This window comes from Nicotiana tabacum, chromosome 12, assembly GCF_000715075.1.
Source record: "Nicotiana tabacum cultivar K326 chromosome 12, ASM71507v2, whole genome shotgun sequence".
NCBI lineage: Eukaryota > Viridiplantae > Streptophyta > Magnoliopsida > Solanales > Solanaceae > Nicotiana > Nicotiana tabacum.
In genome coordinates, this window is record NC_134091.1 from 64,695,342 (window position 1) to 64,723,206 (window position 27,865).

Sequence of the window (27,865 nt, forward strand, 5' to 3'; positions counted from 1 at the left end):
AATTGCTATAAAGAAATAGTTTTTTGGAGTATTATTATGTAACCGAGAAGGTATAGGTTGCAAGGACCTATACCCTATCACGACCCAAAATCCCACCAAGTAGTGATGGTACCTAACCCAACCCTCTAGGTAATCCAAACAGTATAAGCTACAGCTGAAATGAGAAATCATCAATATTATAGAAAAAACTGCAAAAGATTTTAACATAACTATCCCAAGGGCTGGTGGTACAAGTCATGAGCCACTATGATTTGGATTTATAAAAATTGGTAAAAGAAATAAGTACAACATCTATTTGAAGATTACATAAACAGAAATGAGCTCCTAATCTACCATGAAAAAATGGTAGCTTGAATCTGGGATGCAGCTACAACTTCAATGCCTCCCTTTGTCATCCACAATAGCTCCGCTCCAAGAATCTACATAGAAGGTGCAGAAATATAGTATGAGTACACCATGGTCGATACCTAGTAAGTATCAAGACTAAACTCGATGAAGTAGTAACGAGATTCGAATCATGTGATGCTCACTAGTCAACTAACATATGCAATATATCAAAGACTGGCAATAGAAAGTATGGCGGGTAAGTTATAACAGAAATTTCATTAGAACCAGTAATAATAATTCAATGAAATTAAAGGCTTAGCTTTAGCAACAAGTCATCAACTAAAATACACACATTTGACACCTCGTTCCCACATTATGAGTCACACTCGCACGACAAAACCTTGTATCACAATAGCAATTACACTCGCACGGCGAAGACCTCGTGCCCATATCAATCACACTTGCAGGGCAATGACCTCGTTCTCGCACAGAAAATAGCATGTGCCAATACCAATCACACTCGCATGATAAAGACCGCATGCTCATACCAATCATACTTTCACGAAAACGACCTCATGCTCGCATGGCAAAGATCTCGTGGAATTACCAATCACACTCGCATGGAAAAGACCTCGTGCTCGCATGACAAAGTCTTCATGCCAATACCAATCACACTCACACGACAAATACCTCGTGCCACAATATAAATTATGCTCGCACTTGTGCAATATATCAATAACTGATAACATAATATATAATAAAAATAATATCAACTATGTCGTAGGACATGTGATGACAACTCAGCATAGAAAAGCCCATCTTTATCAAAAATTCATCAAACGAAGTGGGGCATGTGATTGAATGTCAAGTATAACAAACAACTTATTAAGAATACAAGACAAAAAATTTTAAGGAATGTGTATGCAATCAAAATATCAATCCCGTTTACAACACATAAACAACATCAAGAAATACACCTCTGAATCGTCACATAACATCATCAACAATGCCACTCTTATTTTATCGCATGCACATAACAATGAAATACCTCCCTTATATCATCGCATGCACATATCGCCGCCCTTATTTCGCCGCATGCACATAACAATCAAATGTCTCCCTTATGTTGCCGCATGCACATATCGCTATCCTTATTTTTCCGCATGCACATAACAATAAAATGCCTCCCTTATGTCTCCATATTCACATATCGTCTCCCTTATTTTGCCGTATGCATATAACAATAAAATGAGTCATTACACAACAGCATCAACAATGCCACCCTTATTTTGCCGCATGCACATAACAATGAAATGCCTCCCTTATTTTGCCGCATGGGCATTTCACAACACCTTTATACTCCACATAACAACAATCAACCCACACAGCATGTCCACATGTGTCACAATATTACAAAACAATAATACCAAAGCTTTATCAAGATATAAGTTCACAGCTTAACAACAAAGTACACAAGGATATGACAATAACATAAAAGTGCGGAGGAGTGTTCAATAAATAAACCATGATTATGGCTAAGTCAAATGTAGAGATCTTGATCATGTAGCCTCAAAGTGGTTTAAGCATGTTTCATATAAATTACACTATCAAATAAAGCCATATTAATAGCCTATGGTCTAATCCGGTCTTAAGCCACATATAGCACCCTTGTACACGCTCGTCACCTCATGTACACTTCATTTTTCACATAACACGAACAAGTAATTAAGGCTAAATCCTAAGGGGCCTTCCCCCACACAAGGTTAGACAAGATACTTACTTCAAAAAAGCCAAATAAATACTCTAAAAATGCCTTCCCGCGCGAATCATCATCCAAACAACTCGAATCTAGCCAAAAACAACTCAATAACATCAAATACTGCTATAGAAATCAAACTCAAATGATAAAGGTCGAATCTTTAATCAAATACTCAAAGTCAACCCAGGACCGCACATCAAAACCTAACAAAACTCATAAATTCTGATAACTCATTCGAATACGAGTCCAACCATACAAGTTTCATCCAAATTCGACTCTGAATCGATGTTCAAAACCTAATTATTTACTTTAGAAAAGTTTAGCCCAAAACCCCTAATTTCACTCTTAGATTCAGCAATTAAATGCCAAAATCAAAGATAGAAGCATGAATAATAATTAAATCCGAGTCAAAAATACTTAACCAAATCCAAGTAATGAAAATCCCCTCAAAACTTGCCCAAATCTGAGCTTCCAATCTCAAAATGTGATAAAATGAGCTTAAAGTCCAAAAATGAAAACTTATAGGCACTACCCAGTTATACACATCGTGATCGCGGAATAACCTTCACTATCGCGAAGAACAAAGTGACACTGACCCAGAAAAATACACTACACGATCGCGTCTGAGCCCCGCGATCGCAAAAGCTAACGAACCACAGAAGCGCGAATGCGACCTCTTCCCCCGAATGCGGAAGCCAACGAGCCAATTGCCTCCAGCAATACTCCATGATTGCGAACTGACGAGTGCAAATGCAATAGTCAGATCCACCACCGTACGCGAACATGGGACCTCATCATGAATGCGATGCATTGCCAGCTGCGCGTAAATCCACCCCCGACCACAAAACATATCAGATACACCAAAAACCAGCACTGCCCAACACCTCCAAAACGGTCTGAAACCATCTATAATCACACCCGAGGCACCCAGGACCCCGTCTAAATATGAAAACAAGTCCAAATACATTATCCAAACTTATCCACCAGTTCGAAACATCATAAATAACATCAAAACCAAGAATCGAAGATCAAGATCATTCTCTTAGCTTTCACACCTTCAAGCTTTACCGAACGAGTGCGATCTTACGAAATCAACTCGGAATGAAATGAAACCTTTATACAAAAGTTTCAAATGAAAAAACGGACCCCTTCCAAGTTCTGAAATAACAATCCGAACTCGACATCCACTAAGTCAACTCACAGTCAAACTTATGAAATTTTTAAACCTTTAAATTTCCAACTTTTGCCAAATAGAGCCAAATCAACCTAGGAACCTTCATATCCATATCCGTACATACTACTAAGTCCAAAATTACCATACGAATATATTAAAATTATCAAAATATAAATCTGAGATCATTTACTCACAAGTCAAACCTTAGTCAACTCTTTCAACTTAAACCTTCTAAATTTAGAATTACTCTTCTGAATCAATCTCGAACTTCCCAAAATTCAAAACTAACTATGGTCGCAAGTCTTAATACATTATATGAAGCTACTCAAGACTTCAAACTATCAAACAAAATGCCAATACCCTAAACGATCGATCGGATCGTTACATACCCGAAATTACCCGTGCTGGTGTAGAAAAAAGATTGGAAATGAGTCCCTTTGCATAATGATGAGATTATGCCCCTTAATCATCATGAATGTATTGCCAATAAAGTCATGCCGAATCACGTAGAATTATGGTGAGACGGCTCAGCCGATCGGGCCGAGATCGGACATTATTGTCGCGCACATGGTGGTTATATGTTCCTATGTCAATAACTAATGATCTCCCAACTAAAATGTTAATGTTTATTTGAAGTTTTTACTCATGTTACACTTTTTCCTTATGCTTTAACATGTCATATTTATTTCTAATAATTTATTTCTCCTTAGTTCCATGTGTTCTCTCCTTATGTTAAAATTTCATTTCATGTGATGGTAATTAGCTTTACATACTAGTAGTATTTTATATGCTAACGTCACTTTTGTGGGGACACCGTATTTTTAATGGATGCAGGTGGTAACTCAGTAGGCGGCATAAATTCTCAATAGTAGTGTACTCTCTCTTCAGTTGATTGTGGTGAGCCCTACTCTACACTGGGGCCCTCATGTTGTATCTTGATCTTTTGTATATTATTTTGTGTATAGCTGGGGCCTTGTCATCAACACTTCCTTACTTTACTAATGACAACTTACAGGCTCCGTAGACAAATTTGTGAGTCATGTATGTATGGGAAAAGTAAAACTATGTTTTTGTCATTTTGCTTCTACTTAGCCGAAGGTCTATCGGAAACAGTCTCCCTGCCTTGGGGCAGGGATAAAGCTGCGTACATCCTACCCTCCCCAGACTCCACTTGAGGAATTATACTGGGTGGTTGTTGTTGTTTGTTATTGCTTCTACTTAAAACTATGGACTTGTATCATTTTTGTCAACTATCAATAAAATCCCTTAAGTAATGGAAATCAGTATTGTGTAGTTCTATGTTCTTGGTGGTTTACTACATATTATTTCTATGCACTATGTAGGCTTACTTGACTGGATTACCTTAGTTGAGTATCGGTCCCGCTCCCCAAGGTTAGAGCGTGTCACAGTCATCTCTACATTACTTATCTTATTACAATTTGAAATAATCTATTAGCAATTTAGATTTACCTTGTATTGGTGAAAAATGGACTTAATATGTGGTCCGCTCAATGGTCAATACGTGGCAAGTATAGCCTAATCAGCTCCACATCAAATCGGAAGGTTAGCCAAGGAAGTACAACCCAAGTCGTCTGAATCGGGATCCAGTAGTATCATTCCGGAAGTAACCATCATGAGTCTGGGACAATCAAGTCCGAAAAGATTGTTCGGATAAAATATCCTCGTATAAGAATATTTGGAGGAAGCTATTCCTGAACGAGATAACCAACATACCAGCAATTACATAATTAACTCGGTAGTTACAGAAATTCAGCATTGACTCAGCAGTTACAGGTTTTTCAGAAAATAACAGATGGACTGAGTAAATGCTCATAATGGACTATTAATCCAAGGAAAGTGGTTAAGTACTCAAAATGGATCCACGATTCAAGGAAAGTGATTACGTGAGAATTACTATAACAGGCACACTTTACTATAATTTTTATAATCTAATTTCCATTCTACAATTCTACACATTGTAGTTCATAGCAAACTTGCTTCATAGCTGGCTATAATTCGGCACATCAAGCTCTGTTTGCCTCACTTATCCTATCAAGGATCATTCAATAAAAATTATCCATTCTCTGCTTCATTTTGATTATATTATTTGTCATTTAATCCATTTTCAATTTCTCTATTACAATGTATTGACAAAAATTTATGTCTTTTGGATTGAACCGATTTGTGGCCGACAAATGCAAATTTATTTACTTAATCCATTAAGTATAATTTTTAGGTTAAACATACCTTTTGATCTGGTCCATTTCGATTTTTGTCAACTAAAATTCTCTAGCACCACCTATAGGATATTCCAAAATTGAAAGTCCTTGAAACTCTACTTCTATAGGCCCAAAATACTTGCATATAAATTAAAGATCCGGCAAAACCTGCCACACTAAAGAGTAGTAATAAGGAAGAAGGTTGTAGGTCACAGTTCTCCCTCCTCAAACACACGTTCATCCGAGGGTTCAACCACAACGACATAAGTCCCACCAGTTAATGCAACTTGCATGCATGACATCTGGATAATGGACTTGTGTTCCATCTCTCATTGTTATGACCACATTATTATTCGACAACAAATTAATAATTGTATGATGGACCAATTTACTTAGTATATTGGGGATATCATGAAGTTCATAGTGAAACTGAGCTCTGCTTTGCTCGAGAGAAAAAGAACAAGACAATTAGGTTGCCAAACATTTTAGAAGGCCCACAATTCGATTTGAGTATGACTCCTCCCAACAATAGAGAAAACTCTCATGATGGAGGTGGCAAGGTTCAGTCAAATTCGGAGACATAAATGACAAATCAAGTGTGGTGTGATGCGACTGAATATACCTTCTACTAAGAGGCAACATATTGAAAACCGCAATACAACATTTAGTACATGCAAGTTAACATGGTAAGAAGGCTAACCAACGTAATAGATAAAACAAGCGACAAATTGAAAAATTATTGTATATTTGTTAAATCTTGACATCCAAGCGCACTTGATGTGCCTGTTTTATATGTGTACAGGTGAAACTGAGCCCATGAGACGCTTCGATTTTCGATGAAGTAAACGGAGTATCACGACCTCAATTTCTCTACGTAGGATATCGTGATGGCACCTAGTCTTTAATACTAGGTAAGCCTAACAATTTGCGAAATAATTGAATAATAAAGTGAACTCCAATCTCAACACATGATATATAAATAGAAACTACGATTTAATTATTACAACTCCCAAAACCCAGTAAAAATAAGTCACAAGCTTCTAAGAGAAAATACTAAGTGTCTCTATACATCAAAGTTTAAAGAGAATAAGGGAAACAACATAATAAGGATAGAGGGGGACTCCGAGGTCTGCGGACGCTGGCAGATATACCTTAAAGTCTCCACGTGCGGTCCAACTCACTGGTATCTAGTCTGGTAGGAAGAACCTGGATCTGCACAAAAAGATGTGCAGAAGTGTAGTATGAGTACACCACAACGGTACCCAGAAAATGCCAAGCCTAACCTCGGTAGAGTAGTGACGAGGTCAGGTCAGGGCCCTACTGGTTAAAAGGTAATCAAGGCAGAAGATATAGTAATATTTTGAAATGACTGAGAATTTAAACAACGAGAAGTTTCAGAAAATAACAGTACAGCAAATAGAGGTAAATCACAGGGGCGCTCCCGAGGTATCGCCTCGTAACCCAAATGTAAATGCTCAACAGGGGGATCTCCCGAGGTACCGCTTCGTAGTCCCAAAAGTAAATATGCACGACAGAGGGATCTTCCGAGGTACCGCCTCATAGTCCCAAAGTAAATATGCAAGACAGGGGGATCTCCCGAGATACCGCCTCGTAGTCCCAAAGTAAATATGCAAGAACAACAAGTACAACAGCAACAATAACACTCTCCCGAAATATCGCCTCGTAGTCCCAAAGTAAATATGCAACTCATAAATTATGGAACCACGAATTTACAGCAAGGAATCCTACAGTTAAAAATTGAATACAATAATTAAGGAAACAGGTAATTCAACTAAGCATGTTGATCGAATTTCAAGTAAGGTTAAGACACGTAGACATGCGATAATAGGCTAAACATGACAGCTACACATGTTAAGAAAACTGGGTTAAGGAATTTAAAAGAAATCTACTCATCAAGAAATGAAATTTTCACAATAAGCCTGTGTACGCACTCGTCACCTCGCATACACGGCGCTCACATATCACAAATTATTACAACAGTACCAAATCCTAAGGGAATTTTCCCCACACAAGGTTAGACAAGACACTTACCTCAAATATCGCTCAATCAATCGATAAGGATGCCTTTCCCTTGATTTTCCGACTCCGAATGGCCCAAATCTAGCCAAAAGCACTTACATATCATGAATACAACTACAAGAAACTAATTTAAATCATAAATCTACGACTTTAGCAGAGAATCAAAAAATCACCCCAAAAAGTCGACCCGAGCCCACGTCTCGGAATCGGGTAAAAGTCATAAAATATGAATACCCATTCAATATTGAGTTCACCCATACCAAAATTACAAAAATCTGACACCAAGTCGCCACCCAAATTCCCAAATTTAACTCTCCAAATCCCTAGCCTTCCAACTCTCAAATTCCACCTTAAACACACACAATCTAGGTGAAAAAATCAATGGGGAAACAAGGTTATTGATAAAAATAAGTACAAGAGACTTACCTTAAGAAATATCTCAAAACTGCTCTCACAAATCGCCAAGACCCGAGCTCAAAATGTCCAAAAATGATAAAAATCACGAACCCTTGATTTAATATAGTCTGCCCAGGCTTTTCGCTTTTGCGGTCCAAAATTCGCTTCTACGGTGAAGTCTCCGCATCTATGGGGTTCACTTAAACTCCCAGATTCCGCACCTACGCGCAAATATCCGCATCTACGAAAGCGCTTCTGCGGTCACTCATCCGCTTCTGCGATCACCCTTCCGTAGAAGCGGCTCCGCTTCTGTGGTCTTCACGCCGCATCTGCGATCACTGGCCATCCTCCTCGCCCCCGCATCTGCGGCTCACAGCTCGCTTATGCGAGATCGCACCTGTGGCCAACCCCACCGCAGGTGCGAAGAACCAGAACCAGCCCAGCATCATAAATCCTCTAAGTCCAAAAATGATCCGATGATTACCCGAATCACACCCGAGGCCCCCCGGGACCTCAATCAACAAGTCCTAAAATATCATACAGACTTAGTCGAGCCTTTAGATCATATCAAACAACGCTAAAAATACGAATTGCACATCGATTCAAGCATAATGAACTTTAAAACTTCAACTTCTACATCCGACGCCAAAACCTATCAAATCAATTCCGATTGACCTAAAATTTTACACACAAGTCATAATTGACATTGCGGACCTATTTCAACTTCCGGAATTGGAATCCAACCCTGATATCAAAAAGTCCACTCCCGGTCAAACTTTCCAAAATTAAACCAATTTTTCAACTTCCGCCAATTGACAACCTACGGACGTCCAATTCAATATCCGAACACACTCCTAAGACCAAAATCACCCTACGAATCTATTGGAACCGTCGAAACTCTATTTTGGAGTCGTCTTCACACAATTCAACCTACTGTCAATTCCTACGACTTAAACTTCCCTTCTAGGGAATATGTGTCCCATTTCACTCCGAAACCAAAGACAAATCCTCCCGGCAAGTCACAAAACCCAAAAATAAAATAGAGGGAACAATAATTAGGGGTTCGGGGCTAATACTCTCAAAACGACCGACCGGGCCGTTACATCCTTCCTCTCATAAAACAAGCGTTCGTCCTCGAACGAGTATAGATACATACCTGAAGTGGTAAAAAGATGAGGATAACGGCTACGCATATCATGCTCAGTCTCCCAAGTCGCCTCCTCGACCGGATGACCCCTCCACTGAACCTTCATAGAAGCAATGTTCTTAGATCTCAACTTTCGAACCTGTCTGTCCAAAATGGCCACCGGCTACTCAACATAGGATAGATCTTTGTCCAACTGGACTGAGCTGAAGTCTAACACATGAGACGGATCGCCGTGATACTTCCGGAGCATGGAAACATGGAATACTGGATGAACTGCAGAGAGACTAGGTGGTTGTGCAAGTATGTAAGCCACCTCTCCAACCCTCTCAAGAATCTCAAAAGGCCCGATATACCTAGGGCTCAACTTGCCCTTCTTTCCGAACCTCATAACACCCTTCATGGGCGAAACCCGGAGCAAGACCTGCTCCCTAACCATGAATGCAAAGTCGTGAACCTTCCGATCCCCATAACTCTTCTGCCTGGACTGGGCTATACGAAGTCAATCCTGAATCAATTTAGCATTTTCCAAGGCATCCTGAACCAAGTCTATACCCAATAGCCTAGCCTCGCCCGGCTCGAACCAACCCACTGGAGACCGGCACCGTCTACCATACAAAGCCTCATATGGGGCCATCTGAATGCTCGACTGATAATTGTTGTTGTAGGCACACTCGCAAGTGGAAAGAACTTATCCCAAGCACCCCCAAAATCAATCACACACGCACGAAGCATATCCTCCAATATCTAAATAGTGCGCTCGGATTGTCCGTCCGTCTGAGGGTGAAATGTTGTACTCAACTCCACACGAGTACCCAACTCACGCTGTACGACTCTCCAGAACCGTGATGTAAACTACGTACCCCGGTCAGAGATGATAGATACTAGTATGCCATGAAGCCTGACAGTCTCGCGGATGTAAACCTGAGCCAGCTGCTCCGAAGAGTAAGTAGTAACCACAGGAAAGAAATGAGCTGACTTTGTCAATCTATCCACAATCACCCAAACTGCATCGAACTTCCTCTGAGTCCGTGGGAGCCCAATAACAAAATCCATAGTGATCCGCTCCCATTTCCACTCTGGAATCTCTAACTTCTCAAGCAATCCATCCGGTCGTTGATGCTCATACTTCACCTGCTGAAAATTTAGGCAACGAGCTATATATTCCACTATGTCCTTCTTCATCCGCCTCCATCAATAGTGTTGCCTCAAATCATGATACATCTTTGCGGCACCTGGATGAATGGAGTACCGCGAATTGTGAGCCTCCTGGAGAATCAAATCACGCAAGCCATTCACATTAGGCACACATAGCCTGCCCTGTATCTGTAATACATCATCATCTACAACAGTGACTTCCTTGGCATCACCGTGCTGAACTGTATCCTTAAGGACAAGCAGATAGGGGTCGTCATACTAACGCTCTTTAATACGATCATAAAGAGAAGACTGAGAAACGACACAAGCCAAAACTCGGCTCAGCTCGGAAACATCAAATCTAACAAACTGGTTGGCCAAGGCCTGAACATCCAATGCTAAAAGGCCTTTCTGCTACTGGTAGATATGCTAAACTGTCCAAACTCTCCGCCTTGCGACTCAAGGCATCGGCCACATTGGCCTTCCCGGAATGATAGAGAATGGTGATGTCATAATCCTTAAGCAACTCCAACCATCTCCACTACCTCAAGTTAAGATCCTTCTGTTTAAACAGATGTTGCAGACACCGGTGATCGGTGAAAACCTCACAAGGAACACTATACAAATAGTGCCGCCAGATCTTTAAGGCATGAACAATAGCTACTAACTCAAGTCATGGACAGGATAGTTCTTCTCATGCACCTTCAGCTGCCTAGACGCATAGGCAATCACCCTACCATCCTGCATCAATACCGTGCCGAGACCAATGAGCGACGTATCACAATATACCGTATAGGACCCCGAACCGGTAGGCAATACTAACACTGGGTTGTAGTCAAAGCAGTCTTAAGCTTTTGAAATTTCTCCTCACAATCCTCGGTCTACCTAAATGGAGCACCCTTCTAGGTCAATCTGGTCATAGGTGCTACAATAGAAGAGAAATCCTCTACAAATCGACGGTAATACCCCGCCAAGCCAAGAAAACTCTAGATCTCCGTAGCTGAGGATGGTCTAGGCCAACTCTGCACTGCTTCAATCTTCTTCGGGTCTACCTTGATCCCCTCACTCAATACCACATGACCCAAAAATGCCACTAAATCTAGCCGGAATTCACACTTCGAAAATTTTGCATACAACTTCTTTTCTCTCAAGGTCTGAAGCACAGTCCTCAGGCGCTGCTCATGATCCTCCTGATTCCGGGAGTACACCAGAATGTCGTCAATAAACACAATGATGAAGGAGTCAAGATAGGGCTGAAATACACTGTTCATCAAGTGCATGAATGTTGTTGGGGTATTGGTCAGCCCAAAAGACATCACGAGGAACTCGTAATGACCATACCGAGTCATGAAAGTAGTCTTCGGGATATTTGGCGCCCGAATCTTCAACTGATGATAGCCTGAAAGCAAGCCAATCTTAGAGAACACTCTCGCACCCTGAAGCTGATAAAATAGGTCATCAATACGTGACAATGGATATATGTTCTTCACTGTAACCTTGTTCAACTGGCAATAATCGATACACATTCGCATAGAACCTTCTTCATAAACAAGACAGGAACACCCCAAGGCGACACACTAGGTCGAATGAATCCCTTATCAAGGAGTTCCTGAAAACTGTTCCTTTAATTTTTTTAACTCTGCTGGGGCCATCCGATAAGGTGGAATAGAAATTGGCTGAGGTCCTGGTAACAAATCAATGCCAAAGTCAATAGGTGGCATGCCTGGAAGATCCGCCGGGAATACATCTGAATAGTCCCTCACTACTGGAACAGATTTGACGATAGGAGTATCAACTCTAACATCCCTTACATAGGCTAGGTACACATCACACCCCTTCTCAACCATTCGCTGAGCTTTAAGAAATGAGACAATCCTGCTAGGAACACGATCTAAGGTACCTCTCCACTCAAGTCATGGTAGACCTGGCATAGCAAATATCATCGTCTTGTAATGATAATCAAGGATAGAGTGATAGGGCGACAACTAGTCCATGCCACGACTGACAGGACTTTTCAGATTCTTTGTCATTTCTGTCATGACGTATTGAAGAAGGAATCGAAGTGCATATATCATTTCTCGTCGTTTCCGTAAACTTGCTCTCCGAGAAACGAGGGGACTATCTGTGTACGGGTGAAACCGAATCCATGAGACGCTTCAATTTTTGATGAAGTAAATAGAGGAAGAGACGTGACTGTAAGGGACCGGAATCAAGGCAAGGAGTCCCTCGAGCCGAGGTCCGGGCAAAACGTTTGCCTTCGGGAGTATCGAGGCCACGACCCCCAGGATCAGTTCGAATCCCAAAACTCCCGGAGGGCATTACCAGATAATCGAGCATGACCAACAAAAGGTCGTGATATCCATGACCAGTCGGATGTCACAGCGTGAATCTCGGCACGTATCGGCAGAAAACTGGTGATTAGTTAAACGGAAGATTTTACCTTTTGTGAAATTGCACTTAGGGTAAGACTCCCCTACTATATAAAGGGGGTCTGATTATTCATTAGGTACACTGTAACTCTGATATCAAAGCAATATATTCTTATTTTTTCTGTTATTCAAAGTTCTTAGTTTTGTTCATCAATTCATCAATAACGTGAGCCCGGGATCGAAGGAAGGCATTTCATTAAGCTGTTACTAAGTCCGGGATCACTCATCTTGATTGGTTTGACAATTTATTACGTCCCTTATCTGTTTAATTTAACGCAGTTTATCATTTGTATTGAATCAACCCACGTATCTTTAAAACCACTTACAAATTTAATTGTTATCCGTTCTTGAGGGTAAACATTATTAATATTAGCATTACATTTTCCCTCAACGTACCCTCGAGTAATGTTCTTTCACGTGCATTTAAAAAAGGAAAGTCGTATAAAATTGTAATCTAATCTGAAATCGTTATTTATTGTATTTATTAACCGAATAATCCGACAGAAAAAAATGAATTCTAAAAGAGAAAAATTGCACGTTATCAATTTATAGCCTGTTTGGTCAAGCTGAAGAAAACAGCTTATATTGAGAAGTATTTTTTTCAAAAGTGCTTTTGAAAAAAGTACTTTTGCAGAGAAGCAGTTTGTGTTTGGCTAATCACTCTGAAAAATACTTTTGAGCAATAATTTGTGTTTGGCCAAACTTTTCAGAAAGTGCTTTTAAGCATCAAATTACGAATAAGGACATGAATAGATTTGCTTAATAGTTAATATTATAAGTAAATAAATAATCTTAAAATTTTATTATTACAGGAAATAATTAAATTTTTTCATTTTATTTAAGTAAAATATGAAAATAAAATTTAAAAGTACTTAATTCTTTTAATATAAGTTAAATATATTAAAAATTATTCAACAAATATAAAAGCATTCACCCCTAAAGTCACTATATATTAGAAAGTTATCCTAAAAATAATAAAAAATATTTATACATTAATATCCTAAGTATTAAGTTTAACGGTTATTTTGGTATATACTATATTTTGTAAGGGTATTTTTGGTAAGAAGAAAAGTCAAAACTGCTTCTGCTTCTGCTTTTGGGAAGAAGCTACTTTTTTCTGCTTCTTCCTAAAAGCACTTTTTTCCCCCCAAAAAGCTTGGCCAAACACCTCAAGTTAGGGAAAAAAGTGCTTTTGAGAAAAAAAAAAATACTTTTTCCCTCTTGAGAAGTTTGGCCAAACAGGCTATTAATTAAATTATTTTGATAGAGTATGGAATGTAAAAATACAAAGTCCACATCTATTCCTATACTATAAATAGGGATAACCAGGCAGCTTATGGTCAACATGTCTGCCTGGCCCATTATTATCTTACGGCTTCTGTTTGCAGCCCAACACGTGTAGCCCAATTTTGACAGTTGTTAAGTCATCGTTTGATTTCTCTCAACACTTCGTGAAAAGCTCAACGTGAAAACACCTCTTCTGCAAACACCTCTTCTCTTGATATGCTTCTGCTCTCTCACTCCTCCGCTCTGTCCATTGTCATTTTCTACTGGGTATTCTTGTATTGATTTAGTTCAGTCCTTGGCGATATGCTAGGTGTTTGTGTTTTCCCCTGAGTAGCGAGTGAGAGTGAATTCCCACAGAGAAAGAGTAATATGTTAATCGATTTTGTTCTCTAGGTGTTTGATAAAATTATTCATATCAGTTTTTCTATTAGATTTCTCATGTATGTTGTATTCTCAGGTCTCATTCTTTGGTTGCAATTTGTGTAAGGCTGTTTATTTGTTCCTCTATATTTTCCTCTTTCTCGCTGTATAATTTTAATTTCTGACATATTACCATTAGACACGGTTAGAAGGGTATTTATTTAATTTGTTCTGTTGCGGAAACAAACTTTATACTAATGTGAAGAACAAGAAAATCCAGTGATCAGTAATTTTTCTTTCTTGAATGAATACATTGATATATGAACTCTGTGTTACCAAATTGTTAGCCAGTTGCTCTTACATTTAGCACGCTAATCTTTACCAAAATCATATATTCCTCAAATGGTATATTGATTTCTCACATCAATTGTCAAAAAGATGAGTTGTGCCATCAAAGAATATAATATCTGACTGAAACTACATATTTTGGATTAGGCTTTAAAAAAGAAAAGCTTGCACTTCCATAGTAACTTAACCGTTAATCCAAGTAATTAGTTCCTTATTCCTGTGAAAAAGCGCCATTAGTATCAAATCTTTTATGCAGTTGTTTCTTTCATGCCTTGGACGTTGGACATGGTGATGATTTTGCGGCTGATATATTTTAATTCTTGTTTCTGTCTGCTCAGAGTTCATTTTGTAATGAACTAATTTGCTGGTTTACAGGGCTGCTGCAATTCCAAGAGATAAGGGATAGGCATGTCTTCAAATGAAACTGCCATACAATGAATTAGCTCCTATGCTTCCGTGTTTACTCTGTTGAATAGATTGTTCTTGCACATTCTTGCTTCCCAGTTATCTAAATCTCTTTCATGTCCTCATTTATAAGGTTTGGCGCACATCTCTCTTGTTCATTCTGAATTCGATTTCTTTACCCTTTTCATTTCCTTCTTTTTGCAACTAATCGTAATTCCATTTATATGTGGATTATGCATTAGAAGAGTCAATATATGTACCCTATGTGTAAGTCAAACATCACATGCCAAAGAAGAATCATGAATCTTGCAATGATCTAACTAAAAGTATACCATATATGTGAGTTTCTACAATTAGGAATTCAACAAACACGTTCTACAGAGAAAAAATACCACAAGAGTTGCTTGGGCCATGGAGTTGTGATATGTAGTATCGTGGTGCTTAAGTTTGTCCGAAATTCCATAGCTCCTCTTGGCTATCGAATTTCATTTTAGAGAGATTATCTTCTTTTTATAAAACTGATATTGGTAGATGTTAGCACAAAAAAATATGACTCCCAAAGTCTGGGTTGATTATGATCCTTTCTTCTTCTCCCGCTACCTGCTGATTGAGCTACTCCTTTCTTCTTTTATATTCGTAATCGAAAGAACCATGATAATGATCCACTAAACAGAATACAATTAGTCCTAGGAATTCTTCCCTTGGCTACGAAAGAAGGAAAATTCAGAAAGAACTGCGATCTCTTTCTGCTGTTACTCCAGAAGCAGATTTTTATCCCAAAAGTGTCGTGGAATGGTTCTAACTATTGCCTCTTCCGCATCAAAGATGTATCATTTAATGGTATCTTAAAATTTATTTAGTCTATTCTTTACACTCGATTCACTTAATACTTGAGAGTCTATTTTATATGACTCCATTCGCTTTATACTTGATAGTCTATTTTATACGATCATAACAGAAAAGAATATAGAGTATATGCGTTTTCACAGCAGTTTGGCCGTCTGTATGCTAACAAGCAATATTTATTCAGAGTGTTGGGCTCGTGCTATTCACTGTGTTCTCGCTTTTTTGGTGCTACTTTGATTTATCATTCTACTCCATTTTCTAAGCTACTTAGTTTATCAGGTGAGCGTTGATTTGTATTCACTCTTCTCTGTCAACCAGGAAGAACCAATAGAGAAACAGAGGATACAAATTATTTCAGAAGCTTCTGAGCATAACTGTACGTCATTCATTGATATTTTTTAATGCTTCTTCGTTCTATGTCATTTATGTACTCATTAATATTATGAATTAAAGTGTTTAACGCTTTAATTTTTAGGTATTTAAGAAGTACATCAATATCAACTTCGACGATAGGTAGTTTTCCTGTCTATTGCGAAAAGTTTCTTTATTTCTACTATTGATATAAAATGGGCTGGTTAATATAATACATGGATTAATTTACAACTTGTATTATGAAAAGTTATTCTATATTTTGGTTTGTTAAAATAACAGATTCATACTTTGAAGGGTAAATATCTGTGTGTGTATTTTTTTTTGCATGTAGAAGTCGCCATTGTTAGATATTTCACGTGAAGGTTCTATAAATTGCTAAAATTTCAGATGTCCATGGATTAAACAAATTGATGTCGTAACTTTTTAATTAATTACTATAATTTATCTGGTAGATAGTTCAAGTTGTGAAGGAATTTGAAGATTTTTCGTGAATGTAACTTGGCCTTGATTAGCTTTTGAAAAACGGAGTTCGCCAATTGATGCCGTGGATTTATTTAGTTACAAATACATAGTGCATTTGTTTTTACTGTAGAACCTCGTCTAATTGAGTGTGACCGAGATATATATAGGTTTTGTAAAGAAAGCATGAAATACATCAAATTTGACATTTCCTCTCATGTTGCTTGTTGTTCTACTGGAAATTCGCAACTCTTTTGTTCTTCATTGTATATTTCTCCTTCACTTGATTTGTCTTCTCTAGATTCAGTTACTCTGCATTTTGTTCTTCAAATTGGTTGGCAGATTCCAAGTTTGAGTTTTATGTAATAGTTTGCATGTCAACTATTACTTCAGTTTTTAATTATTCTTTAACCTTCTTTCCAGGCAAGTGCATTAGCAACACTGGATTTGAAGAATATTCAATATTTTTCTTTTCCGCACTTTGTTAGTGACACAACAATAGTAGTACAGTTTTAACATGTAGTGGAAGCAGTCTTATGCAACTTTTACCTACTTTTTTTATTTTCTTAATATTCCCTCTCCTTTAGCAGGTACATACAGATGAGAGACCAACCAAAGATATTCTGACATGGAAGCAGAGCAACTATTAGCGATTTTTATGGTTCGTTGCTCATTCTCCTATTATCCACTTAGTTTCTTACGTACTCATTTTACGAACAGATTCTTTACCTTAATTGTGCTTGAACCTTTGCTCTTGATAACAACAAAATTGCAGGTGTTATACCTCCATCATTACACCAGCTACATTCTAACTTATAGAGTTGGGCAATAGTAAAGTTGTAAATCATGGCTTTGAAATTTCTCAGAAGAAAATGAAAGGAGACTCTAAATTTGCCAACTTCAAAGCTGAGAGAAGATGAATGCGAAATATGCTTAGAGCCTTGTAACAAAATGGTCTTACCGAATTGATGCTATTCAATGTGCATTAATTGTTACCGTGATTGGTAATGTACCTATATTTTCTCGAGAATAAAGAATCATACCTCCATTCTCTCTATTCATCTTTTTCACTATTTTGGGAACTTGGCCGAGAACAGTCTTGCTTTCTCAACCTTGCAGGAATACAAGATCAGAGTCCTGCCTTTTTACCGTGATAATTTGAAGAGCACCTTACTTAAAATTTTGCATCAAGTACATCAATTATATCACCTTCTATGAATGGTTAGTGCATAACCTTTACTTCTGATTGATGACAAATTATACGTTCTTTTATGTACACTTTATGTTAAATCTATGGAAGGATGTGCTATGTAAAATTTACAAGCTTCCTACAATTTTGTGTTTTAGCAGTGTAGGTAAACAACCTGATACAGCAGTATCATGTTGAAGATGGGGATGAAAAGGAAGACAAAATTTTGGACAGATAGTTGTATTGAAACATGGATATTGAAGGATGAGTTCCCTACTCTTTGTAGTTTAACCCTGAACAAAAATGCTTATATTTGGTGAATGTTTTGTCAACTATAAATGACATCTATAGTTTAAGAAAAACTTTAATGATATGCAAATCCAAGATATCAATCACCTTTCACACTTTTGCAGCCAATCTCTCTTTGATGACAGCAGGATGGACTCTCAAACTGGGCTTACTAGCAATAGTGGCTTCTTCTCTATTAAAAGTTGCTACAATCTTCTCCAAAAGCTCGATAGTAAATGGGACAACAAGTGGCCTTAGAAGATGACATGGAGGACAGAAACAACACACCAAAATGCCCTGGTTTGTGTGGAATGATGTCGAGGCAGCATGTCTTAGCCAAGATAATTGGCAGAGAAGAGGACTCTCAGTTATATGTGTAAAAACTGACAAAGAATCCATCAATCATTTAAATTTTTTGCCGTTGACCGGGTGATGCCACAGAATATCACATGCTTACTATCAGATTGGCAAGGACAAATAATTAATAAAGTTACGTATGTGATGTAAGAACATTTTTTTGTAGTGTAGCATATTTACGAACAAAACTACAAACAACTATTGGAACGCTCAGCAAAAGAAGAGTATATTTCCAATTCTTCATTACATTATCACATATATCAACTGGTACATAACATTACACGTGCATTTACAATATCAGCTTGGTTGAAAATATTTATTGTACTCCATAAATGTTGCCTATCTAGGTTTCTCATTCTTGCAACGGAAGAAACATCTCTAGAATAAGTCTTATTTTTATCTCACTTTGTCGATTGATATAAGATACCAAACCGGACGAAGGAACATGGCATTTTCCTTGGACAATTTAGGCTCTTATAGAATTGATGAAGTAGGAGAAAAAATAATTTGCAGAATCATTTATTGAATACTATTGAAAATAATTGCACTATTGGCACGGGCAACACCTCACTAGTTTTCAAAATACTACTGAATCGGCCTATCAACAGCCTAGTCTAAACGCACCAAATATTTTGAAAAGAAAAAGAGAAAAAGGAGTTCCCACGTGTCCTCACATCCCACCTAATGCTCCTTTCATTTCCTTTCCCTCAAAGCAAGAGAGAGGAGTAAGATAAAAAAACATATATCTACCTAAAGAGGAAAAAGAAAAGAAAGAGATTAAAAAAAGAGAGAGCTAACGAAAGAAAATAGAAATGAAAAAGAAAGAAAAGGAAATGGGAAGAGGAGAAGACAAAGGAATCAATAGTCGGCGCCCTTGTCTACGCCGACCAATCATCACGTTCCTTTCAGCCCCCCCAACCCACCTTATCCCTGCTAATACATGAGTAACTCATTATATAAATACCGTAGTAATTCCTCCCTCACCCCGCTTTCTTTTCTCATTTTATTTTTATTCTTCCCCCAATTTTTATACCGGAAGATGCTTGTTTTGTTTATTATTGGGTTTAAATTTTGAGAATATGGGTGAAGTGGTTGTGGAAACCCAAAATCAGACAGCTGTAGTAGTTGACAGTAATAATACTCCGATTAAGGATAAGAAGAAGAACCGTCGATCTAGACGATCTAAGCAAATCTCTCCTCCTACAGGTACGTAATTTTCTATAGTATTGTTCTATGTGATTTTATTTTGTAGGATTTCCTAGTTAGTTCTGTTCTTTCAGTTGTTATTGTTTTATTGGATTTGGCCGGGCATTACTACTATTTGATGACGGTGAACCTCTATATTATATCCTACCAGTGATAACTGTGCTCACCAAGTGCATCCCCTAGGATATGAACCTGAAATTGCAAACATAAATATATTATTTCTTGATTTTATTAGTGAAACCTTTTGCTTTATTTTTGGTTTTCTTGCCTAGTGATTGTACTTTCTATTTATATATAAATATAATATTAATTAAATGTAACACTTTTAAGCACAGTTGAATTAATCATAATCGTTTATTTACAGGCTTGTACTCAATATACAATCAAATGCCTAAGAAAAAGAAATCTATTCAGCCATCAGTGTGTCTGCGTGTGCATATATTAATACATGTATGCTTGCTTCACTCCGGTTTGTGAAAACAAAAGGAACTATATTATAACATGTGTGCTTAGAGTAGCTAGTCTCATCGGACCGCATTAGTCTGGTGAAAACTAGAACTTGATGCTAGAGTTGAAGTGCATGTATCTTCTTGTTTGCTCTTATATGTTAATTATATTTGCACTTTATGTTTATTGTAAGCTATTGTACTTCCTCTTTGGTTTCTTTGACAATGGATGTAACTAATTTAACCAAATTTTTAATTATCATGTTTGCCTTTTAGTGCTGTCTAAGTCTTTTTCCCTAGTAGGGGAAATAGTTGAACTCATCCTGCATAAAAGTTTGATTGTGGTTTGAAATAGTCGGTAGTTTTTAATTTCCTCTCACTTCTTTGAGCTTGTACTTGGAACAGCAAGTAGTTCGCTGACTGTCTGTCTTGGGGAATCGAATTTCAAGGGAGATATTCCTGATCACGAGGGATCTAAAGAGCTTTCATTGCCTAGAGCATCAAACATTGCTTTTACTTCGTTGCCTACGATGCATTTTAATGAACAGGCAGCGGAGAGCGAAAGTCTCCCTGTGCAGCTAACATTGTCACCTGGTGTTGGTGGACAAATATATTCAGGTTCATGCCCAGATCCCATTGTATACGGAGACCCGCCAATTACTTCTTACCCCCAGAGGAAATATTTTGCTTCACATTGGCCAGCAGAAGCTGTTCATAAAGCACTAGAGGTCAGCCTCATAACGTGCTTGAATACTTGTATATTGGTAAATGAAGTAATTAAAAGAATGTGTCGTTGAATGAGAGTTTGATGATACGTTTCTGTTGTTCTGCAGAGGGGTCATATCTTTAAAGCATTGTTTCGTGTCAATGCCCACAATAGACTTGAGGTAATCTCTAGTAACATTTGCCATGGTCTCTTTGCTGCTCCATTTTTGGTTATGCATCAAATTTGTAGTTCTTCTGGTGCTTTCATGAGATTCATAATCATATAACCCCTGCTTCTCAGGCCTATTGCAAAATTGATGGTGTGCGAGCAGATGTTCTTATTAGTGGACCTGCAGTTCAAAACAGAGCCGTAAGTGTGGTGTATCTTTTATTTCTTGCCTAATTTCTTAGGTGTCGGTTTGTTTATTAGTTACAGTGTGTGCCATTATAACATTTTCTTTTGTACACTTTCTTGCAGGTTGAAGGAGACATTGTTGCTATTGAAGTTGATCCTCCTTCTCTTTGGACTAAAATGAAAGGATATACAGCTGGTGTTGAGAATTCCGCTTTGGTAGATGATGGCATGCTGGAGGCTGACAATTCAGAATTTGTTAGAGAGAATTGCAAAGGGAAGAACAAGGTAGATGCAGATTTTGAGTCCAGTAGCTGCGGTAATTGCTCTAGCCCCTTAGAAAATGCAGTATGTAATAGAAATGGCCAATCCTTTAGAGAAGTGTCAAATCCAGAAGAAAAAGTACCAGTTAGGAATGATTGTGTCAATGGACATAATTTGACTGCGTCGGAACCTTCCATAGTTGGGTGCTCTAGTGAAATGAATGATGCTTTGCATGCGACCGAGAGATTGTCCATCACTGTCAATTCATTCCCATCTAAACGACCAACAGGAAGGGTTGTCGCTATCCTTGAGGGTTCACCTCGTCGGGACACTATCACTGGTTTTCTCAGTGTCAAGAAGTGGATGTGGAGTAGAGAAGGTTACAGAAGGGACTCGAAGAAGAATAGACATTTATCGACTGCCTTGAGCTGTCAGTATCTCCTGTTAACACCAAATGATCCTCGGTTTCCAAAAATGATGGTACCCTTTAAGAGCCTGCCAGACTTTATTTTGAAAAGATTGGAAGCTGGTGATGTGACATTGGAGATGGACCTAGTAGCTGCACGGATTGCAGACTGGGCAGAAGAGAACTATATTCCAGAAGCTCATGTCACTGGCATATTTGGACGAGGTGGAGAAGTGGAGCCGCAGCTTGCTGCAACCTTATTTGAAAATGCAATTGATTCTTCAGAATTCTCTCAAGAGGCCTTATCATGTCTTCCAAGTATCCCATGGGAAATACCTAAAGAGGAGCTTCAAAGTAGAAGAGACATCAGAAATTTCTGTGTTTTTACAATTGACCCTGCTTCTGCCACTGATCTTGATGATGCACTCTCTGTTGAAAGATTGTCTGATGGTAATTTTAGAGTTGGGGTCCATATTGCTGATGTTTCATACTTTGTTCTACCAGGCTCGGCTTTAGATGAAAATGCCCGAGTGAGGTCAACGAGTGTGTATTTGTTGCAAAGTAAATTGCCCATGTTGCCACCGTTGCTCTCTGAGAATTTGGGTTCGCTTAATCCTGGGGTGGACAAACTTGCATTTTCTATTTTTTGGGACATCAGTCTTACTGGGGAAGTTAGTCAGCGCTGGATTGGCCGCACTATAATTCAATCTTGTTGCAAGCTCTCTTATGAGCATGCTCAGGATATTATTGATGGATTGCTTGATGATCCAAGTTCTTATAAAGGAGAACGTTCTTGGCCAGTGTTACATGGCCTTTTTAAATGGTCTGATGTAGTTACATCTGTCAAGAACCTTTATGAGATCTCTAAAATCTTGAAGAAAAAAAGGTTTGAGGATGGTGCTTTATCACTCGAAAGCCCCAAAATAGTTTTCTTATTTGATGAAGAAGGGATACCTTATGATAGTGTGCTCAGTGGAAGGAAGGAGTCGAACTTCCTTGTTGAGGAGTTTATGCTTTTGGCTAACAGGACAGCTGCTGAAGTTATAACTAGAGCTTACCCTTCTAGTGCACTGTTGCGAAGGCACCCTGAACCCAACCTACGTAAGCTCAGAGAGTTCGAGTCCTTCTGCTCTAAACATGGTCTGAAATTGGACACATCTTCCTCTGGCCAGTTCCATAATTCATTGGAGCACATTAGACAAGAGCTCACAGATGATTCTGTGTTATTAGATATTCTTATGTCTTACGCCTCAAGACCCATGCAGGTGGCAGCTTACTTCTGCAGTGGAGACGTAGAAGATGAAAATGATAGGGGTCATTATGCCCTTGCTGTTCCTTTATATACACACTTTACTTCTCCGCTCAGGCGCTATCCGGATATTCTGGTGCATCGGATGCTTGCTGCAGCTCTAGAAGCTAAAGAGGTGTATCTGAAGCTCAAATTGTTGCAAAATCCAGATGGGGGAGAAATGACACGCAAAAGATGTTTGACCAATGTATGCTTTGATAAAGATGCAATTGGATCACCTGAAGCTCAAGAAGCATTATCTGCAGCAGCTTCAAAACACAAGGTTCCATGTGCAAAAACTCTTACTGGTATTGCTTCCCATTGCAATGAAAGAAAGTTGGCTAGCAGGCACGTGAAAGATGCTATTGAGAAACTCTACATGTGGGTACTTCTAAAAGGAAAGGAGGTATGTAAATTATGTTCAAAGCATTATACTTTTATACAACAAAAAGAAAGGTATTTGGAGGTAACAATTGGTGTTATGACCTTTAATAATTTAAGCTAAATGCGTGTTTTTAATTGACAAATATCATGCACTTGCGTGAGATCTTCTGCCCTTTTTGTGGTGTGCCGGGTTTTGCGGGGGGGGGGTTTTCTTGATGGTTCGAGGCTATATCAGTGCGGCTGCAATTTTGCACCGTATTGCTTGAATCGTGAAATGCTATCAGGTCTTACCTGGATGTTTGTAAGTGATAGATCTCAAGCTGAACTTCAGCCACTGAAAAAGGGGTAGCCAATGGCCTCAACTTGGCAGTATTTTTGAGAATTTGGCAAACACATAAGGTTGTTATATTTTGAGTAAAGAGCATGCAGAAATTTGGAAGTTCAGTAAAGTAGGGTGTAATTAGAATATCTATTGGATAATAACAAAGATACAGGTCTCGAGACATTCTAAAATTTAGCAGCTCACAGCATCGTCTGGCACTGGTTGGAAGAAGAAGAAGAAGTGGGAGGAGGATATGAAAATTTTCTTCTCTGTTTTTTGTTTAGATGGATGAACAGGAAATACAGTAGAAACTTAGATAATACCTCTCTATTTTGCCATCGTTTTAGGTTCTTCATTAACGAAACAAAATATTGTTCATTGTATCAGTTTTTTCTCTTAACTTTTTTTTGGGTGGCTTGTCTACTATTCTTTTCGCGCACCTTCCCAAACAAAACATTGGTGATTCTGTGATTCCTCTCAGATGAAATCGAAAACTTATCTGATGCTATCAGAATGGGGACATGCAATTAATCATGATTAAAAAACAGAAGGGTAAAGTGGAAGAACAATGAAGATCCTTGTACTGCTAAGTGTTAACTATGCTGCAAGTTTGTTTATAGAAAGTTCCAATAGCTTAACACCTCGTACTTTATCAAAGCTTTCACTCGTGTGTCAATCATCACTTTAAACCGAAAAGGGCTAAATGGCAGGATAATAATGATATCGTGTACTGTTGTGCTCTAAGTTTGTTTCTAGTATGTTGCAATAGCTACACATGGGAAAGATGTGAGGACAATAGAACCTGAGTACTTGTGTAACCTTTTTCTTTGCTCTTTATCAAAATTTCCACGATGAAAATAGTCCTCAGATAACGTACTTTCATCCCTGTACCTTATCAAATTTGCACTGATGAGAATAGTCCTTTGATTATTCATGTGTTATCCTCCATGCAGGTATTGTTCTCAGAAGCAAGAGTGATGGGTTTGGGACCACGATTCATGTCCTTGTACATACACAAGCTAGCCGTAAGTTCTTTTTTACCTTGATTGATTGATCTATTTACTCCCTCCATTTCAATTTATGTGACACTATTTTCTTATCAGTTCGTTCCAAAAATAATGACATATTTCTCTATTTGGAAACAATTTAACTTTAAATTTCTCATCTTCCCTTAACGAGAAGCTTTTATAGCCATACAAATGTTATAACATTTTTATGACCACAAGTTTTGGAAGTCTTACTTTCTTAAACTCCTAAACCGAGTTAAACTACATCATATGAATTGAAACGGAGGGAGTAGTATTTACAATCCAGAAGCTTCCTTTAGGACCAGTTTTCTGCATCAGATTATGCTTGCTACGTCTATGTGTCATGCCCTATTCTCAAAATGCTTTTTTTTTATTGTTACATACTTCCAGACCGAACAGCGCATATACTATGATGAAGTTAAGGGACTGACTGTGGAGTGGCTTGAGGCTACTTCGACATTGGTACTTAGTCCGTCTTCGAATAAGCGCTTTAACAGGAGGGGTAGTCCAGGGAAGTGCAGGTATCTTGAAGAAGTAGCACTCATTGTGAGCTCATGCGAGCTGAACCAAGAATTGGATTTATGTGGACTGAATAATAGGGAAGGGAGTGGTGTATTAGAGATTAGAGATGCTTCAAAAGCTGGTCTCTCTTGTACAGCAAAGGTTGAACCTGCTGTTTTCCCTGTGACTCTACGGCTTCTTTCAACAACCACTGTTGCTCTTCATGCTATTGGAGGAGGGAATGGGCCGCTTGATATTGGGGTAAGACTGTTTATTAGTTCATATTTCAGGTAATCTGGCCTTTATATGTGAATTTCACTGGTTAAACAGAATTTAACGGATGAAAGAGTGATATCTTGGAAGTACGCAACTCCGGTGTAGATATTACAGTAGTTTATAGGTTGAGTAGAATTCTTGGAAAGGAGAATCTTGTGACTAGCATGCGTGATGCATTAGAAAGGGCGTAATGCTGAACTGACTTCTAATAGTAGGTGTAGATAAATGGGGTCTCTTAAAGTTGGCTGTTTTTAACCAAAGCTATCTTTAGGAAATGGCCCTTATTTTTGTTGGCCATTTCCTTCCCATAGAAGTTTGATGACTGTGCTGCATCGACATTCTAATGTGTTGATGCCAATTTCAAAGACAAATTCCGGTTTAATATTTTTCCTTAATGTTTCTGCTGGACTCTGACCCATTATTTTTAAAGTTGGGAGTCCTGACAGTTCTCTACTTTTGTATGGTCGTTGATATCGGGGGCTGTAATTCATGGCTACATAAGTACTGTACTTTTTCAGCTCTTAAAAGATTCTCCTACATATGCAATGGCAATATGTTCTGTTTTCTTTTTTATAATCTGATTGTGTGAGACTAATGTGGAAAAGGATAGCAATATGAGAAAGAATGTGAAGAATGTTGATGCATCTGAAGGTTAGAGGCAAAAAAGTTAAGCTGTTCTCATTCGCTTGAGCCTTGGTAGGCACTCACCAAGTATGTATACTAAAAAGAAAGTGATTTTGATGGCATCTTGATTGGATCTGCAGATAAAAACTGATTTGCTAGTCTCAGATTTTACGGGATTTGGGTGGCTGACTACGAGTCAAAAGCTCGACCTTGTTTGATAAGAATAAAGAATCGCTGTTTAATATTGCACTTGGCTAAAGAACAGTAATGATCTTCATCACCTCTATTCTCTTTTCCATTTTATGTGTACTGGTCTTCGATTTGGTGCAACTTCCGGTAGCTAGAGCAATGATCCTCATTCAAGGTCATGCTTGAGTCCTTTGCCAGGATCGGCCTCTACTATCCCGTGCACTTAAAAATCAGAGGTGATCTGTTGTATTTGTGTCCAATTAAAAAAAAATTTAAGTTTATAATTGATCAAAAAGATGAGCTGAATCAGGTAGTAACGTTGTTAGAAAACCTATTATGGCGTAATGTAGTCTCAGTGACTTACCTCTCCTGTAGTTAAGGCATTTATACTTGTTAAACCTTTGAAACAGCCTTGGGGCTCGCCTATGATAGGCACACTTGGGAATGCTGGGATGTAATTCTACCAAGTTCTTTAATGATGTCATTGACCCTCAAATTTTTTTAATTAACTATTTATTCCTAGAAATTCCTCTGCGTCAATCTTAAATCAGTGGAAGACCCTGGATTTTGCGCTAGTCCAGATATAGATTAATGTCCAATGTCATCAGCAGCAACCACTAGTGGCGGTTTGTCCTGCGTTTTTATTTGGTTCTAACGAAACCTCAAAAAGAGTCTTACACAATCAAGATTATAAAAAGGAGACACGTAGAATAGAAAATCCGCGTATAATTTACTATGAAGATAACTATGATACGAAGAAGACAGCTACTACAATAATTTTCCAGATAATGTTTATTGGTGATAATAAACCAGAAACAGAGAAATATAAGTAGAGAAACATAGGGAACTAACATTTTCTCTAACATCCCCTATTGGGAAGCTAACTGAATAAACTTGGGTGATGATAAATCAACACAAATAAATATATATTGAACAAGGCATAATAATTTATTATGATTTGATCCATTGATCTACATATATTTATCATTAGTATAAAGGAGAAAAATAACAGTCCGATGCATTAAGTTCCCGCTATGCGCGGGGTCCGGGAAAGGATCGGACCATAAGGGGCTGTGAGCACCTAATTTTAGGGTCTGCGTACCCTGCATTTCTGCAAGAGGCTGTTTTCACTGGTATAAAAGGGAAAACAATTTTTTTTTTTTAAAGAATAGCCCCCCTTAAATAGAACTCCCGTAAGGGTTACATCATGGATGTTGTGTTCTAATGTGAAGGAATTTATAGACACAATTTGTTTTTTTCAAGCAAGAGATTTGTCAAATATAAAAGAGATTTATATTTTCTTTTAGGAAAAGTAAATTAATTATGGTTAATATTCTG

General features: G+C 38.2%; 1 protein-coding gene and 1 long non-coding RNA gene across 9 annotated transcripts; both read left to right on the top strand.

The window, feature by feature from the left end:
• The first annotated feature begins 14,015 nt into the window (after window positions 1–14,015).
• LOC107794329 (uncharacterized) lies at window positions 14,016–19,008 on the top strand. Of its 8 annotated transcripts, XR_012697333.1 has the most exons (9): window positions 14,017–14,276; window positions 14,996–15,158; window positions 16,190–16,247; window positions 16,347–16,384; window positions 17,293–17,363; window positions 17,478–17,706; window positions 17,822–17,923; window positions 18,053–18,207; window positions 18,305–19,008. It is a non-coding gene; the product is annotated as an uncharacterized LOC107794329 (long non-coding RNA). The 8 variants fall into 8 exon arrangements; XR_001649911.2 differs by having other exon boundaries at window positions 14,016–14,276; window positions 16,151–16,247; window positions 17,290–17,363; window positions 18,053–19,008; XR_001649913.2 differs by having other exon boundaries at window positions 16,151–16,247; window positions 18,053–19,008.
• Window positions 19,009–19,316: 308 nt separating this feature from the next.
• Window positions 19,317–26,290, top strand: LOC107794328 (DIS3-like exonuclease 2). The gene is made up of 7 exons (XM_016616810.2): window positions 19,317–19,742; window positions 20,594–20,916; window positions 21,022–21,075; window positions 21,195–21,263; window positions 21,372–23,609; window positions 24,863–24,934; window positions 25,328–26,290. Exons 1-7 carry the CDS (start codon window positions 19,616–19,618, stop codon window positions 25,730–25,732), a joined length of 3,288 nt encoding a protein of 1,095 aa, XP_016472296.2. The 5' UTR covers window positions 19,317–19,615; the 3' UTR covers window positions 25,733–26,290.
• Window positions 26,291–27,865: the final 1,575 nt, after the last annotated feature.

What these genes read in the sequence shown, in the direction of transcription:
- LOC107794328 (XM_016616810.2), top strand. Translation starts at nt 19,616, where the DNA reads ATGGGTGAAGTGGTTGTGGAAACCCAAAATCAGACAGCTGTAGTAGTT. An exon ending in TACTTCTAAAAGGAAAGGAG is followed by an intron (nt 23,610 to 24,862) that starts GTATGTAAATTA and finishes TCCTCCATGCAG; the next exon opens with GTATTGTTCTCAGAAGCAAG. An exon ending in TGTACATACACAAGCTAGCC is followed by an intron (nt 24,935 to 25,327) that starts GTAAGTTCTTTT and finishes ACATACTTCCAG; the next exon opens with ACCGAACAGCGCATATACTA.